Genomic DNA, 16,552 nt, shown 5'->3' with positions numbered 1-16,552 from the left:
CTGTCATTAAATTACATTCAATTTTAGGGTCTAAACCCTTCAATTTGATCACTTTACACTATATGTTCTTGAAATTTAACGACTACCAATTCTTTTTTTTTTGGTTGTTACACTTTACCTTTTCTTCATCTCTATATGATTTGAACATGTCTCATACCTCCTTAGCCGTCTGAAGAGATCCTTTCAAATATGTTGTCATCCACTGCTTTTGGTATATCAAGAACAAGGCTCTTTGGTCTTTTCTCCTTGTTTCATTGAGAGCACTCGTTTGTTGTGCAGTAAGGGCAGTAGGATTTTGAGGTTCCTTGATCCCTTCTTCAATAATCAACCACAAATCTTGAGATTCAAACATTACCTTCATTTAAATACTCCAATGGAAGTAATTTCTTCCATTCAATTTGGGCAATTGGGTTTGCGATTGGGATTGCAGAACATTTAAAGAATTAGAAGTCATACGTTTATGGCTCTGATACCATTTGATAGAAGATCAAAGATACATATACACCAAACAACAAAATATATTGATATGTATCAAAGTTTACAAATTACATGATCAATCAAAGAATAAGGAACATACATATATAAAAAGACAGAACTGTAATAATCTTATGAAAGGAATCGACACACAGTTGCAGAAAGGATGTGGATGTGATGGTTCAGAAAATGTTTTTGGCAGGAAATGGGTAACTGTCAACGGCCATAAGAAACATAACGGTCATTTAACGGTCACTTGGTAAAACCGTTAAAAACACTCGACAATTATTGTTTAGCTTATATTTTAATTCGTAAGTATACTGATTTGCCATGAAATAACTGCAGTAACCTCAAAGTGAATATCATTTCATGATTTTGTGTATGTTTACAATCATTTTGTTCTTAATTTATTCCAGCTATTGTGTTTTGGCTCTTTTCTACACCTCTGGTTGATGAAGATGGAGATCTTATTAAATGTTAAAACTCGATCTAGTTTTGTTATTGCATTATTGGATTAGTATAATAACGTTCTTTTGGGCTACAGATTTCTTATGTTACAAAAGGCTAAATTATATCCTATTTGGACTGAAGATGTCTTTCATCCACAAATCAAACTTATCTTCCAAATATATACATCAAACCAATTCATAAAGAGGTACAGAAAACCATAAAAATAGAAAGAAAAAACATCAATTTGAATCGTCACTGGGGTCGTCTTCTTCTTCATCCTCATCTTCGTCAGTGTCGTCATTGTCTTCTGTTATTTCCCTTGTACTACCATCCTTCTTTCCCTTCATTTTCTTTTTCTTACGACGATCCTTGTCGACCTCATAAAGAATCACCATGAGTGCCACCACGAGTGCGTAATCGACATTGGGAAATATAGTTATCCCAAATGTGTTCTTTTCAGACTCCAAAAAGCCCGTGTCAACATGATTAGTGTGCATCTGCCATTTAATCACACCTAACCATAGATTAATCCATGCCAAGATTCCACAAAACCAGGTTGAAAAAGCTATTGATCTCTTCATTTATTCCACCTTTCTTTGTATTTCAAGATTATCTTACAACTATATAGAATATGGTGAGTTGTATAGAATACAATACAAATCGGTTTTATTGGATGAAACAAATGTCTAAATATCTTGATAGATTGTTTTATTGTATAAACATGGCTAATACATATAAAGTTAGGTAAAACAAATCAAGTCCCACGCAGGAAGCACATTAATAAAGTTTGTAAGGGTCATGAGTGAGCTAATTACACTAGCAGTAGATAGCACTAAATAGCACTAAATAGCGTTAATAGCGGTACATCGCAGTCAAATAACGCTAAATAGTACCGCTAGTTGTGGGACTGCTATTTCCTCGACCACCACTAACTGCTATAGCACCGCAATTGATTGCCCCAGAAATTCATCATATGAAACAATTGTTTGTCATATGTAGATGTATTACAATAAATTGTTAGGACGTTTTCGCACGTCTTTTACAAGTTTTTCATAATAATTTTGAAATAAACGCACAATTTGTTTACTATATGACAATACTTAAAGAAGTGTATTATAAAAACAAGTGTTCCATCAAAAATGTGTTTATAAGATATTTTTCATAATTGTCTTATAAAAAATTAGCAACATATTTTTTTTCAAAAATATCCTAAAAACTTGTTAGGATGTGCAAAATACTTCTTAACAAACTGTTGTAACACTTTTACCTATGATGAACAATTATTTTGTTTTATAAACTTAAGTCTTATAATGCAGTCAATTAAAACATTTAAACATATTTGACGTCCCATAAAATCGATCTTGTTGTAATGACATTACCTGGCCAAGGATAGTAGTACCATCAAATGAATAGACCGTGCACGATTTTTTCTTCCGGTCTCCGACAACCTTAAAATCACCTACTATTTCCTCTTTGTTTTGTGATAAGAACACATTGAGCTCGGTAATTCTTCTCTGAATCACCGACGACTTTTTTGTACTAAAAATCAAATCTTTCGCGTTTGTGCTCTCTCCTCTAAAAGCTTGCCACCTTCTATGTATGCTCCGATGCTGAACAAAGGCAAATCGTTCATATCATATTCTTTCGCCATATTGCATGAATAATATTAAGATTAAATCGTGTGAGATGAAAACATATCATGAACATGTGTGGAACCTAGTTAGATTACTCTATAAAAGAGCCATCCTGTAACGATAGAAGAAAAGTTCCAATATATATATTGATGAAAAAATTTCCACGTTTACCAAAATTGAACTCTTAACTCGTATAACAATAAGGTACTTGCTTTAATCCTCTCAGAAACTCATGAACGTTATAATCCGAACCACCAAGATTCAGTCGGGGGATGAAAATGAAAATGACACGGAATGAAAATGAGAATTCAATTTTACCTGGAAAGAGAACTTGGAAAGAGAACTTGGACTTATAGGGAATGGACCCGTTATATTTATAAAATCAAACAGTTACTTTTAATTTCAATCTCATTTTCCGACTTTTGTTGAAATGTAAACGTGATTTAGAAGAATAATTCGCTTCCATAATTTCAAAAATGCAGAAGTTGGAACGAACATACAATGAATAATTAAATGATAATTATGTAAGTATCGATTACTATGCATGCACAATGTAATATCGCGAAAGATGACATAGGAATGATCGAGAAAAAAGTACCCAGCAACGAAAATAGACGAATGAACCTTATGCAATTAATCACGTATATAATTGGTATCAACAAAAATGACGACTTTAAAGAATTTAGACATCCAAAAAATCATAAATAGAACATAACATCTAATCCTCGCCATAAATAGAAGAATTGTTCGATTTTGGTTTATAAAAACTTAAAAAACGATAATCATATAACCTCAAACATAAACACGAAAATCTACGTAACCTTTTTCTGGAAAGTTAGAATCGGAATCTCTGTTGCATCAAGCAAGATATGGCGATCATGAAGGCTAAAGTTTTTGTTTTTGATTATAAAGATCACATTTCCATTGATGTCCAAAACACAGCTGAGGTTGCCATCTGCGACCGTCAACGTCTTTCTCACGAAGGCTAGTTCAATCTGGAATGCTGAATAGAATCTCGGGTCCACCACCATCCTCGTTGGTGCGGGGTCGCCAACGAAGGTGGAGCATGAACGCGGGTGCGAGTGTGCAGGTTTCTTAACCCTGGTGGTGCGCCTGGAATTCTTTATATGTCTCTTTAGACGCATATATGTGAATTGGCCAATTCTGTTTTTGAAGAAAAATGGTTATGTATACATGGGTTCATAGATAAATGGTCAGTGGTGATCTCCCCGAAAAATGCTCTCAAAGAAACGTTCAAAGAGATCTGGTTTTCTAATCATCTGGAGGTATATGCATGTAGGCTGGGGCATCCTCTTCCCCCAAAGGTTTGCGAGGTCAAGTCTCGAAAATTAGAAATAATTTAACGTGATAAATTTGTATAATTATAGATACACATGTGTTCTATATGATTGCCCAACAAATGGTTAATATTGAATGACTAAAATTCACATAATATATTTATATATTAATTATTAATTTAATAAAATATAAGCAATTATTATAAATCCATCAAATATGCTCGTTTTTTTTAATAAAAGATGTATATACAACTCATTTATGATTTACAAATTAATAATCACAAGGTGCTAGGTTACTATATTTTTGTAATCAAATCTAAAATCTAATCTAATGTAATGATATTAAAAATTGTAATTTCAAAAATAAAAAAATTATATATATAGGGACTCATTTGAGAAATGATAAGTATTTTAAGAAGTAAAGAAATAATCATAATCATTCATATGGTCAAAATTAGTCAATAATCGTGGTTTTGACTGGTCAAAGAATCGGGGTAGTTTTATAACTTTTACAAATAGACAACAAACATTTGTATATCTGAACTCATAGTTCATATGGGAATCACACGGGTCCATAAGTGAAACAGTTAAATAATTTATATATGAATTACACGAGTTCACATATGAAGATATAGTTTAGATTGAATTTAAAAGTTACGAAATTATCCATCTATCTGCCACATACCATGCTAGAAATTATATGGTGTTTCAAAGTCAAAGCCGCAAATTAATCTTTGACCAAATGAAAGGCTAAAATCATTTCTCTACTTCTCAAATGTTTACCACTTCTCAAGTTAAGCTATAGCTATATATATATATATATATATATATATATATATATATATATATATATATATTTGTATATACAGAGAAGGGTTCAAACGAGAACACATTCATTTTACAAGAACGTGAGGATACCCTTTTACTATAGATGATCACATATGATACAAACGTGATACTAAATTATAGACAAGGACAACTTTTGGTGTGATCTAGGTTGCGGGCCAAGTCATCCTTACACCATTAAGTCCACTCACATATATTATTGCATGTGATAACGGTATTCTTAATGTGATACTATAATTCATCACATATTATGTTAAATTATAGATGCAGACGACCTTTGTCGTGACCTAAGTCGTACGACACGTTGTTCGCATACCACCAAGTCCTCTCACATGTATTATTACATTTGATAAGAGTGTTTTCGTAAAATATAGGTGTTACCGTTTGAATCTCCACCTATATATATATATATATATATATATATATATATATATATATAATATTCAAAAGATCATGGTTGAATTGTTAATATACTTTAAAATTCTATTTAAATTAGTTCTTACTGATACAAAATTATATATTAATTATATAATATAAAAAAATAAATTGATAAAATAGAGTAAGAAATGAAATGTTTTTTAAAAGGCCACAAACTCTATTAGACAACAAAAAGAACCAAAAAACATTAGATCCAAAACAATGGAGAAACCAAAAACTAAAAAGAAACCACAAGGCTAAACCATATGGATTGCAGCAACATTCTGTCCAAGACAAACTGAAATCCTTTGTACCATACATCAACCACTGGTTTAATGAAAGTTGAATATAGAAAGCCATATCTGATTGTGGAGGGGTCTGATTTGAGAACACCAGATTGTTACGATAACCCCAAATCATGTACATAGAAGTTCAAAATTCGACCATCCATATGCTTTATAAAGGAGGAGAAAACATCAAATGATCTCTAAGAGAAAATGTTTGCGATCGAGTTCAAGTTTATAGAGCCTTGTCCTTACCATTTTTCGTAACCATCTTGCAATGAGCCATACAATGATCAATTGTTTCAATTTCATCCCCACAAGTGGACGTAAGGAAGAATAAAGATTGAATCCATGGTTGTCGAACACCGAACGTACCTGGAATCCTACCTTGTCTGTATCGCCACACGAAGATACAAACTTTTCTTGGAACCAAATTGCTCCAATTTGATTCTACACTATGATATAAATCTCTACACTAACTTTTATCTACCAATTGTTGGATTATAATTCCTATTTTAATGTACTTGGACCATTTATGTAAAGTTTTATATAAATAAGATATATTTATAATTTTAATATATCTATGATTGCCATTACGACAGATTTAGTCCCTATACTTATGTAATGTTAACATATGATGGATGTGGGTGACATAACAATCACATATGGGGTTGAACGGTTTCTTTATGATATACGGTTTTCAATTTCTCTCTCTCTCCATCTATCGCTCACTCACAGAGAAGATGAAAAAATCAACATCACTAATCGGTTCATTGATCTCTCCATCCTAAGTCCGTATATCCTTAAAGAATCAATAACATCAAATGGCATCATCATCTTCTACTCTTTCAAATACGGGATTCACACCAAGTAAGTCTATGTGTTCTTTTAAGTTTTGGATGAAGTTTGATCCTTATGATTAATGTTTCTATCACCAATTCCTTGACACCTTTGACCGAGAACACCTCGTCTTCATTGAAGAAAAACATCCACTTGTCACACTAGAAAAGGCTATGGTTTTGAGCTAGACCTTCTAAGTCGTTCATATCACTTAAAGTTCTCCCTCTTGGTGACCTATACTAACCCAACACAAAGACCACCGACCACCCCGCCACTCCAGGAAGACTTTAGATTTGTTGAGCATTACATATCCTCAGAATCCCTCAAGGTTGAATGGTATATTTTGGGATTGAAACCCTCAATCAAGGAATTTGTGATTGTGATGGATCCCATTGCCTTTCCATCTGCTATTGATGCAGATGAAACAACTGAAAGAAATAAGAATAGGCAGGTGGGAGAAAGGGTGGTAGAAAAGAGAAAAATGGGAGGGCTCTTCAACAGAATTCAGGAGACCCAAGTTTATAAAATCTAAAAATCGTCCAACTCAAAGATTCATGAGAGACCTGCCCAAGATGTTACCGCGTCCATCAAGGTGACTGCAATGTTGAATAAATAAGGTGTTATAGGTGTGGGGAATCGGAGCATCTATCTAGAGACTGTCGAATGCCTCAGCACTATTTGCATTACAACTCTCTCAATCATATCAAACCAGATTTCCCACAACCGAGGAATCAAATATCAAATGTGAATAGGAATACTCTGATTACTCGTGGGGGTATCAGTATCATAAGAGGTGAATCCGATAGGGTTAAAGGTTTATTTAATGTGATAAGTTTGATACCTCAATGGGTCGTGATTCGATAACATTGTGTTGTCTCATCTATATGATACGAAAAAAGGTTTGTTTCATAAAAGATTGTTTATTTGTTATTAAAACAAATATGGGCTTTTTAAAAGAATTTTGGTGATTTTCACCTTGTAATTGCAATAAAAGAAATTACTCACTAGACCTTGTGGTCTAACCCTCATTTTTGTGTTTAAAAATGTGCACTACATGTCGGACAAAAATGGAAGGTAAAAAGAAAGAAAAGATGTGAAAGGGGTCATATTTTCTTTACATCTGTGGATTTTTGAAGCAGACTATGTGCATGTATCTAAGAAATTGTTAAATGCAAATTATGTACTTGGTGTGAATGAAAAATTTGTAGCTTCCTTTGTATGTACCATTTTGTATATTTTGGGACCAATGTGTATAATTGTATTTCATGTTATATGGAATATATAGTTTATATGCAAATATGGATTTGAGGTGTTACACTCCGTCTCTTCGTATGACTCATAGATGATAGACACATGCCCCACTACAATTTTTTTAAAAACTATTAGATGGTTGTCATCCATCAGCCCCTAAAACCAACAGATTCAGTTTTTTTTTGGTTGCATACACACAAAACCCTTGCCAAAGTTATTTTGTGGGAAATTTGAAATTTTAAGTTAATTAAAAAATAAAATTTTGGGGGCAAGTTATTTAGGTAAAAATATCTGTAACTCACGATCATCGCAAAAATACGAATAGAAACAAGCTTGTCGCAAGAAGTCTTTAAACACACGATTTGCAACCTATCTATATATTGACGTATGACCTGCTTAACTAACAACCAAAAGATAAAGCTGTAGAGCTAAAACAAATATATATCCTATAGTTATAATTGTCGCTAAAATCTTACAATCATTGTACATGACTTCAATGTAGAGGATGTTGGCCCTCATTGGTGTCCATAATTCTTAGTTAATCAACGACCATTATAGTCATCCATGGATTTTACTATCGATGTTTTTAGTATCAAGAATTCCTTGTGTTATCTTTTGTTGATTCTGGGAAGTGGTAACTTACACATGAAGTGTTTGTAAAAGGGGGAGGGGTTGAATACAAATACAACATATTTTTACTTTTTATTGTTTTATTTTTTCACTTTATAGTTTGTATAAATAAAGAACTACAGATATGTTGCGAAAGCTAGGAAGGTAAGACTTGTATCCTAAAGTATCTAACTGTGACAAATTTACTAAACTGAAAGAGAGAGAGGAAGAAGGTTCTCTTTCATATCCGAAAAACTAAGGAAGTTCTTTAGAGGATGACATCGAATTTACTTCAGAAACACTCTTAAGGATGTTCTTTAAAAAACGAGTCAGTTGCATTGAATGCCAATGATGACCTTTTATAGCCATATTTTGTCCAACTTTTTTGTGTGTCTTCTTCTGGTTGGTTGATCTATGTATGTTAGTACTCTCCATTTCAACCTTTGAGTTTGATGTAGAAACTATTTTAACTTACTCTATAAGTATGCCAAGGGAACAACAAAACAAACAAAATACCAATCACATGGTGCATTTGTATTTACTTAGGCTGACATGTTGTACATGTTCTCATATCAAGAAAAGGAAGTAATTGAGTTGGTGAGCCAAACTTGTTGGCCAAGTTTGTACTTCAAAATTCGGCTTGCTAATAGTAGTGTTTGTCGGACTACTAGTTGACTTTTTATATATCTTGTATTGATCTTCTTTTTGTTAGATGGCAAACCAATCCGCTTTGGTGACGATCTTGACCTCACTTCAACTAGTATTCGATCTTGTTGAAGCATTCTTCTCTTTGATCAATACATATAGTTATAAGATTTTTACAAGTAAAAATCCTACTTTTTTCGATATCCGAACTGAAAGCTATATACCGGATTTACAAGCTATAGAACATTAAGAAGGTGCTTCATCAGATAGTCTTTGAATTGGTAAAACTGGAACCCTTTATCCGAGAGAAGATTCTATCAGATTGGGATACAATGAAACTTATAGTTATAACCAACTGGTTACAGATCCGATGGGTTATATATTATGAAACCTAAAACAATAAGGTCCGATGAAATCAAAAGAGGCAATATCTAATGAGTGAAGTTCATCAGATTTATAGCTTGTTGAAACAAGGAAAACAAGAATATTTATTTCTAAGTGTGTAATCGGATGTTTACAAGAATTATTATTAAATCTGATGGTTAAGATTAACATCTTTAACTTTTGTTTTTGCAGTACATATCTTTGGTTGTTGCCACACGATCCAACCTTAAATCAATTTCTTACATTTTTTGGCAAAAACAAATAGTAGAAAAAATAACAAAAAAAACCGAATCGAATAAGTTATCTTTATTCGATTAACCGAACCGTTAGAACCATCTTGGTTCTAATGAGTTATTTGGTTTCGAACTTTTAACACCATTAAGGGGCCGTTTACCAAACGCTTACTCGGGTAAGTGCTTACCAAGTCATATTACCTCATCGGATGAATATGGTAAGGACAAAAAATCTTACCCGGTAAAAGCGAGACAAGGACCAAGAGTTTTACCCGGTAAGTGAGGGCGCGACTCTTACCATGGTAAGCACTTACCGGATAAATTGTTGCATGCGATGTCGTTTTAGTGGACACGATAAGTATACAATAGTGTTAAATTTTATTGGTAAACACTTACCAGGCATGCAGGTATTTGGTAAACGACCCCTAAGTGTTCCCCTGATAATAAAATTTTCTGGTCTGCCGCTATGTATAAGCTTACCTTAAACTGGATTTATTGACATCAAAAATTTCAAAACATACTAATTAAATATTTTATAGAAGTTAAGTGTATAACATCAAATTATGAAACGTCGTATATAAGACTGTTACAAAAGGTTTATAACACGTTTTAACAAGTCTTTTAGGACGATTTTCAAATATAATGTCCGATAATTAGCTATTTTATAGGACAATTTTAAGAAGTGTCCTATAACCCGTCTTTTTATAGGAGACTTGTGTTCATAGGACACTTTTTCAATTAGTGTTGTATAAAATAACTAATACAACATTTTATTATGAAAGTGTCCTAAAAAGCTTGTTCAAATGCCTAAAAGCATCCTAGAAATCTATTGTAATACTTTTAGATTTGACGGTTTTTCGCTTAGTCCTATACACTTAAATCATATAAAGTATTTCATTTATACGTTTAGACATTTTAGGCGTTCTATAAACCAATATTTTTGGTGTAGTGTACGGATACCTTTTTTTACCTGAAACAGTGTAAAATACGGTTTTGTCGTAGAAAACTTGTAAAACAAGTCGTACATTGATCGATTTTTAAACACCGTGTAAAAATGTATTCTTTTTTTATATGGTTCTAAAACCATGTAAAAATGTCTCATACTTTTTTGCACGTTGGCCTTTTACAAGGTTTAAAAACCATATAGGAGAACTTTTGTAATAGTGTAAATAGAGAATGGTATTATCAATACACAAATGTATAACTCCCCAGGACAAGGTCAAAAACTTGCCAATATCATATTTGCTTCGTTGAAAAATATAACCAAATTAAAGTTGCAGGATTTCAACAATATTTAAGTGTCTTAATAGATCAATTTGTAAGTCCTATGTTTATAGGATCAAATGATAAAACGTCTTATCTATCTATATAAACGTGTTCTAATAAACTTATATAATGTTTTTGAGCGTCTTAACAAGCTTTTTAAAACATTTTTAAAATAAAACGACATACTAGCTATTTGATAGGATACATTTGAGAAATATCCAATAAACACAGAAACACTTGTTTTTATAAGACATTTTTTTTCCAAATAGTGTTCAATAAAATAACTAATATAACATTTTTTTTATAAAAATATCATCAAATGCTTGTTAAGACGTTCAATAAACTTATAAACAAGTCTATTAAGAACTTATGCATATTTGGCGTCCTATAAATAGAATTTTAAAAAAGAGGATCTGACCTATAAAACTATACTAAAGAAGAATAAAAGAATTACAAGATAAGAAAGGGATATTAAACCGATCACCAACGGCATACAGCCAGGAACAAAAATGACCAAATCCATCCTCCAACACACATGCATGGAAAAAAGACATACCTAAACCTGATTAAGCATACTATTATCCCATAACCATATGATAAGATGGCAATATGATTAAGACCAACAACAATGGTCCATGATGAAAAGACTTAATGAGGAGAGAGGCCCAACAGAGGAGGCACCCAAATTATAATCAGAAACCCAATTAGAAGTGGAGACCAACCCAACCCTATCTCTACCAAAAACATGATCGTTATAATAAAATCGGGTCTATAGGACGTCTAAAGGGTTTAAGTGTCTTAATAGTGTCTTATATTTGTAAGACCAAAGAATAAAGTGTCATATCTAAAAGTGTTATAATAAATTAAAAGAATGGTAGGCGTGTTAATGGTTTTTTTAGAACAATTGTAAAATAAAGCGTTGCATTAGTTATTTTATAGGACAATTTTGAAAATTATCCTTATAAACACGTCTTATTTATAGGAAACTTGTGTTTGTATGACACTTTTTCAAATAGTAGATTATAAAATAGCTAATACGATATTTTATTTTTAAAATGTTTTAAAAAAACTTGTATGCTCTTAATCACTTCTTTTCACACTATTTCGGGAACCTAAGGACTCAATCGTATGGATATGTAAAATACAGGATTTCCAATCCTTCAATGGCCAAAAGCATCTTATAAACTTATGGTAACACTTTTAGACATGACATTTTATATTTTAGTATTGTAAACATAAATCCTATAAAACACTCTATTAGAATAGTTAAATACTTCATACATTCTTTAAACTCAATTTTGTTTCAAGAGATCCAATCCCATAGCTCGAATCCTGGACAAACAAAACCGGCAACCAAATGAAACACATCCTAGAAAGAATCGAACCAAGCAACCATGGAACCTTCAAGAATCATGTGTAAGCTATCACACAATCTCCAAATCATCAAATAAATCTGATAATTGCATAAGGAGACTAACCGAAGAGACACACGAACCACCAAATCACGGGCGTAGGAGCGCTTGCAAACTCCATGGTGAACAAGAAATTAACAAGGTTGGAAGAATGATCAATCCACCAAAGCAACAAGATGAGACTCAATAATCCAAAATCCATAATTATTCCCGTCATCAATTAGAAGCTCTAATAACTATTAGAAATTGATGGTATTTCAACCACGATAATCTTGGTTCGCTCTATAGGGATCGGGGGGGGGGGGGATAGCACAATTCTAGAGGATTTTTTTAGCGGAAAAAAAAGTCTATTCATAGATGAATTAGGTGAAAGAGTCCCCACTTAGTGATCGGTCCGTTAGTTCACACAAATCCGAAGAGTAGCTCAAAGACTTCAAAATCCAAAAGATAAAAATCATATTTAAACATCAATTGATCTAGTAGCACTACAATAAAAATTTCTTTATAGGACGTCTAAAATGTTTAAGCGTCCTAATAGAATAGTTTATGGTGCGTTTAGTATCCGGACATGACAAGTTTATAAGACACTTTTCGGCGTGTCAATAATATTTTTATTAGAATGCGTTTAAAAAAATCGTTGTATTATCCATTTCATAAGATACTTTTAAGAAATGTCCTATAAATCCTTAGTTTTATAGGACATTTTCTTGAATAGTGTCATATAAAATAATTAACACGATACTTTATTTTAAAAACGTCCTATAAATTTTGTTAAGACATCCAAAAATGTCATATAAGTCTATTGTAACACTTTTGGATATGACATTTTTTTGTTTGGTCCTATAAACTTAAGTCCTATAAAATATTCCGTTAGGACGTTTAGAGATTTTAAGTCTACTATAAAAACTAGTTTTATTGTATTGTAATCTACCAATAATATTTGAAAACTCTCTATAACTCCCACCCACCACAACAATAGCTATAACGCCAAAAATGTCTGATTATCCTAATATATTACTTTAAAGGACCTAATCAAGTTTATTGGACCAAACAATGAAAAATATTATAATAAGTTTATATGATTCTTTTGAGCGGCTTAACAAGTTAGAAATTTTTTAAAATAAGTTGTCGTATTAAGTATTTTTTTTTTCAAATAGTGCCATATAAAATAATTAACATGTCACTTTATTTTAAAAACGTCCTATAAAATTTGTTAAGACGTTCAAAAGCGTCATATATGCTTATTGTAACACTTTTGGTTATGACATTTTTTTGTTTGGTCCTGTAAACTTAAGTTCTATAAAATGTTCTAACAAGTCTACTATAAAACTAATTTTGTTGTATTGCAATCTACCAGTAATATTATGAAATTCTCTATAACTATCACCACTACGACAAAACTAGGTTTATAGCTAGAATGCCAAAAATGTCCAACTGTCCTAATATAACTTTAGAGGACCTAATCAAGTTTACTGGACCAAACAATGAAAAATGTTATAATAAATTTATATGATTCTTTTGAGCGGCTTAACAATTTAGAACAGTTTTAAAATAAGTTGTCGTATTAAGTATTTAATATTTTTTTTTGAAACAATGTCTAATAAAATAACTAATATGATACTTTATTTTAAAAATGTCCTAGAAATAATTTGTCACGTCTAAAAGCATCTTATAAACATATTTCAAAAAATTTAGATAAAAATGTTTTTTATTAACCTGAATATCCAATCCGCTATGTGAGCCGACTAATCCCGGTGGTGACCACTGTAACGCCCCATTTCACATTTGCATATAACCCACATATTTCATATAACATGAAATAAAGATATACACATTGGTCTCAAATGTACAAATTGCTACATTACAAAAATAGCTACAATTTTTTTGTTCATTTACATCAAGTACATGTAACATAACAGCTTCCAAAAGTCCACATATGTAAAACAATCATAATTTTCTTCACATTTCCCCCTTTCCCTTCTCCTTCAATTGTGTCTCACCTGTAATGCACATTTTAAAATACAAAATAAAGGTTAAACCATAAGGTCTAATGAGAAATCCCCTTTTGATTACTATTACAAGGTGAAACTCACCAATACACTTTTATAAAGCCTGAATTTTCACTAATAACATATAAATAGTGTTTTATTAAACAAATCTTTTTCTCACATCATATGGATGAGACAACTTCATCTTATCGCATCATAACTCATTGAAGTCTATCTTACTAAATAAACAAATAATCAAGTTGTCGATCACACTGATGCGATATCACAACTTTGTAGCATCATACACATGCGATAACTCCCTTGTCGCACCTCAAGGATGTGATAGTATTTTCTCGCATCTCAATAATGTGATAACCCACTATTGTCGCACCATATAGATGTGATAATCACAACTCATTGCATCAAACATATGCGATAACTCCACCTTTGTCGCATCATATTGATGCGCCACAACTCATCGCATCATACTGATGCGATAAAAATCACACTCATTGAATCAAAATGGTGCGATTACAAATTCCCATGATCAAAAGATCATCATATCCAGTATTTGATTATGCCACCCATATCCCAGTATTCTCAGCTCCTGATTATGTCATCCTTATTACAAAAAATTCCCATTTTTTGATTATGTCACCCTTATTACAATCAGATTATAATAACAAATCAAAACTCAAATTTTATGCTAATAAATATCATGTAATCATCAATTACTCAAGTATAAAACCTTACGATTTCTTCACCCAAAAAACAAATTAAATGATGTTTTCTAAATAAAGCTCACCTTGTAATTAATTACACGTTGATTACAGGTATAAACAACGATGAAAATAAGAGAATCATGTAACAATTTCTTATTCTTCTTCCTTCCTTCAGTTTATGTTTTCTTCAAACTAGGAACACAAACACACATTTTTTCTTCACAATACCCCAAGTACCACAAATATCTCATAATATGTACAAATATCACAATTTCTGAAATGCACCCCTCAACTTTCACAACTTAATCAAAACAACCCCAAACTTTAATAAACTTAAACTCGGTTATCACATTATTCTTCCCTCAAAAGAATTCCATCCTAGAATTCAATCAAACAAATATCTGCAGATATTTGGTTCTCATATCAGACTCGAGTTCCCAGGTAGCCTCTTGCCCCTTATGAAATCGACATTGTACTTTCACCAGATTAACTTCTTTATTTCTCAATACTTTAGTCTTCCGATCAATGACGGCCTCTGGGGTTTCCACAAAGCTTAACTTGTCATCAATCTGAATCGCAGGTAGAGGTACGACCATATTTGGATCAGCCAAATACTTTTCTAAGTATGAAACTCGGAAAGTGTTGCAAATAGTGTCAAGTTCTTCTTGTAACTCTAACTGATACGCTACTGTACCAACCCGTTTACTGACTTTGAATGGCTCAATGTACTTTGGACTCAGTTTACCTCTCTTCCCAAATCGCACAATACCCTTCCACAGTGAAACTTTTAGCATCACATAGTCTCCCACCAAAAATTTAATCGGCTTTCGGCTTTTGTCGGCATAGCTCTTTTGTCTGTCCTGAGTTGTCTTTATTCTTTCCCGAATTCGATCTATTTTTTTGGTCATTATTTAAACAATCTCTGGACCAACCAACTGTTTCTCCCCTATCTCATTCCAACATAATGATGTTCTACACTTTCTACAATACATAACTTCATACGGTGTTGCTTGGATGCTGGAATGATAACTATTGTTGTAGGAAATAACAATCATTGGTAGATGATTCTCCCACGATCCCATAAAGTCAATGATACAAGATCTGAACATATATTTGAGGGTCTGAATCGTTCTCTCACTTTTCCCTTCAGCCTATGGGTGATACGTCGTACTTAACCAAATTTGAGATCCCATGATTTTCTGAAAGCTTTCCCAGAAGTTTGAGGTAAACCATTGTCCCTATTTGAAACGATTGATAAAGGAACACCATGACGAGTCACAATGTCATCGATGTAGATCTTCGCAATTCTTTCTAATAGATGAGTTTCTTTGATTGGTAGAAAGTGCGTAGATTTTGTCAGACTATCCACAATAACCCAAATAGCATCATATCCTTTTGGAGTTCGCGGTAGTTTCATTATGAAATACATCATGATATGATCTCATTTTCACTTAGTAATTTCTAATGATTGCAAATTCTTATAGGGTCATTGATGTTCTATTTTTACCTGTAGACATGTCAGATACCGTTCCACGTACAATGCAATATTCTTCTTCCATCTCGACCACCAATAGAATGGTTTTAAATCTTTGTACATCTTATTGGTACCTAGATGAATTGAGTATCGAGATTTGTGACTTTCATCCAAAATTAACTCACAGTTGCTTCCGAGTCGAGGCACCCAGATTCTACCTTGGAAACACAGAATTCCATTATCATTCTTTAACAGGGTTGCTAACATCTCTTCCATTCTTTCAGCTTTAACATTCTCTTCTTTAGTTGTTTCGTCTTGGTATCTT

The 16,552-nt window shown here is 32.5% G+C and overlaps 2 protein-coding genes across 2 annotated transcripts; both read right to left on the bottom strand.

Moving 5' to 3' along the window:
• Window positions 1-1,163: 1,163 nt before the first annotated feature.
• On the bottom strand, window positions 1,164-3,589 carry LOC112512853 (protein LURP-one-related 10-like). The gene is made up of 3 exons (XM_025118991.1): window positions 3,380-3,589; window positions 2,304-2,534; window positions 1,164-1,421 (listed from the first exon to the last, which is right to left on the bottom strand). The coding sequence occupies exons 1-3, from the start codon at window positions 3,587-3,589 to the stop codon at window positions 1,164-1,166; spliced, it is 699 nt and encodes a 232-aa protein (XP_024974759.1).
• Window positions 3,590-15,142: 11,553 nt separating this feature from the next.
• Window positions 15,143-15,661, bottom strand: LOC112512852. Its single transcript, XM_025118990.1, has one exon. The coding sequence runs from the start codon at window positions 15,659-15,661 to the stop codon at window positions 15,143-15,145; it is 519 nt and encodes a 172-aa protein (XP_024974758.1).
• Between the last annotated feature and the right edge of the window lie 891 nt (window positions 15,662-16,552).

The sequence above is a fragment of the Cynara cardunculus genome, assembly GCF_001531365.2.
Source record: "Cynara cardunculus var. scolymus isolate 2C chromosome LG 5, CcrdV1, whole genome shotgun sequence".
In the NCBI taxonomy this organism is placed as follows: domain Eukaryota; kingdom Viridiplantae; phylum Streptophyta; class Magnoliopsida; order Asterales; family Asteraceae; genus Cynara; species Cynara cardunculus.
This window is presented reverse-complemented; position numbering and strand designations above follow the sequence as displayed.